General features: G+C 29.6%; 1 protein-coding gene across 1 annotated transcript in view; it reads left to right on the plus strand.

Moving 5' to 3' along the window:
- LOC106469156 (ras-like protein 3) overlaps positions 1-2462 on the plus strand; it is a 24959-nt gene that overhangs the window by 6196 nt on the left and 16301 nt on the right. Inside the window, exons 2-3 of the mRNA XM_013929621.2 lie at positions 1024-1106; positions 1971-2039. Coding sequence (XP_013785075.1) covers positions 1050-1106; positions 1971-2039 — 126 coding nt within the window. The 5' untranslated portion in view covers positions 1024-1049. The remainder of the gene's footprint in view (positions 1-1023; positions 1107-1970; positions 2040-2462) is intronic.

Genomic DNA, 2462 nt, shown 5'->3' on the forward strand with positions numbered 1-2462 from the left:
ACTACAGAGGTGTTGTTTCCCTTCATGTATTCAAACAGCATTACATGTCGAATGTGTCTTTTCGTGTGCCATCACTATAAGGGATTAGAGAATACTAAACTTTACACATTATATAGACAACACTAACGTGATATTTAGGTGATGTACATTTTTGGGGGGAGGTGGTTAATGAAAATGTTCCAAAGTGCTACCTAATAATTGAAAACCATAACATTGGACAACAATAGAACATTTAGTTCCTTCAAGGTTGCCTTACATACCAACCTGTGAGAAAATGAAAATTTAAGCCCACCTTTTACTTTTCAGGAAATTATCTATTTCTTTCTTAAATTTGTAAAGTGCTCACCCCCACTATTGTAGACTGCAAATTATTCCAATAAGCCAATCACCCTATTAGAAAAATAAAGCTCTCTTTTCCAAATCTTAAACTTGTGTCCTCTTGCTCAGTTGTTTGCAGAATGCAGTACAAAGAGTTAAACATGCTACAAATTACTTCATTAATTAAGTAGGTTTATTGATTTTTCTCCATATCTCTCCTTACATTTGTTTTCCTGGTGTCCAGTTTTTCAGCCTTTATTCTGGGAAATTTTTCTGGAAATACAGATCTTAGTTTAATTCATATTTTAGTTGCTACATTATTTACACACTAAACGAACACTACATGATGTGCATCTAAGGGTGTTTATTGTGATTTCTGGAAAACAATTGAAGAGAATCTGGTTCGTCTTGTATTTATTGTTCAGGTATTTTCAATAAAAATCACACGAGTTTTAGCTTGTTTTGTTTGATGCTGTTTTATGCACTTTTAATTTTTTGTAACTGCTGCTGGAATGAATTATTTGAGTGTTGACCTTAAAGAACACCAGCAGTAAAAACAAGTACAGAATTTTTTTTTTAATATATATACAAAAACTTTTTTTTCATTTTAGAATTTCAGGTAATCATGATGATATTGCGAAATTAAATGCTTAAAACAATTACCATATTTCATATATATGTAATGTTATTATTGAATTTTTTTAGGTTTTATTCTTAGAAATTACATAGCAATGAGAGAATACAAGATAGTAGTCCTCGGAAGTGGAGGTGTTGGTAAAAGTGCCTTGGTAAGTAACTAGTAAATAATTGACAGAAACATCCAAACTCTTAATATATTGCTTTAATAGAGGTTTGGTTAAAGTGCATAGGTAAAACAAAATAGTGAGAAATATTTACATTTCTGTGCTGATTTTTTTTTAACTTTTAAAACTATTGTCATCAAATTAAATGTGTGTTTTATCACCAAAGCTTACATGTAGTTATTGAAACTGGCATATGTAAAACAGCAAGTACTTCACATAAAGTAAAAAGAGTTTAGGTCATAACTAAATTAAGTTCCTGTACAGATAGAAGTCTCTTGGTTTTAAAACTTAAATATTTGAGATTGGAGCTAAAAGTTCAACATTTTTGTAGATGTCAAGCAAAAATTAGTGTTTCTCTCATAAAGGTAAAACAGTTACTATTGGGGTAATTAGAACTTGAAGAGGATACATTAAATTTCTAATAAGAATTTTAACTTTTACTTGTTTTTATTTTATGCTATTTTAACTAGAATAGACAACTTCATTTTAGCTTTTATGTTACTGAACCACAAAGCATTATAGAAATTATAGTTCTGGAATTCCATTACACTGTTTTTGGCTTCATTATTTAAGTGGTGAGTTGTCTTATGACAGTTTTAAACTTGGTTCTTGAAGTGGCTGCTTGTTTTATGACTGTTCTGGACTTGGTTCTTGAAGTGGGTACTTATTTTATTACTCTTCTGATTTTGGTTCTTGGGGCAGAGGACTTGCAATTCAGTTTCATGTTTTAATATATTTATGAAAAGTTTTATGGTCCAGTAACAAATGGTGACTTTTGGTGATGTAAATTTAAGTTCATATTTATTTTTATATGCTTATATCAATACTTTTTTTTCTTTTTTTTTACAGACAGTACAATTTGTACAAGGTATATTTGTGGAGAAATATGATCCAACTATAGAGGACAGCTACAGAAAGGTAAAAAGATGCTGGAGCTGTTATCAAGTTTATACTGCATACACATTGATTTCATGATTTATAACAGTTCAATTAAAATCAAGTTAAATGTTATATCCAACAGTTAAAATGGTACTTTTTAAGTCTCTCCAAAAATACTTTATATCTAGGTAATTCAAGAGTGAAAATTTCTTTTAACTATTTCAGCACCGGCTCAGTTCCAGGAACCATTTTGTGCTTATGGTTTTCATGCTATAACTTTTAAACTGGTAACCATATGTTAACAAAATTTGGCAGATTATCAGTAAAGATTACAATGCTTTCATATGCAAAATATCAATTTTTTTTTATCAAGTCTTAAGGTTTGTAAAGCAATGTTTTTCTCATGCCTTTTTTTTTTTCATTTGTTGCCTATCAAACATACAAAGTAATTTTTGTTTTAAG

The sequence above is a fragment of the Limulus polyphemus genome, unplaced genomic scaffold, assembly GCF_000517525.1.
Source record: "Limulus polyphemus unplaced genomic scaffold, Limulus_polyphemus-2.1.2 Scaffold3327, whole genome shotgun sequence".
NCBI classification, from domain to species: domain Eukaryota; kingdom Metazoa; phylum Arthropoda; class Merostomata; order Xiphosura; family Limulidae; genus Limulus; species Limulus polyphemus.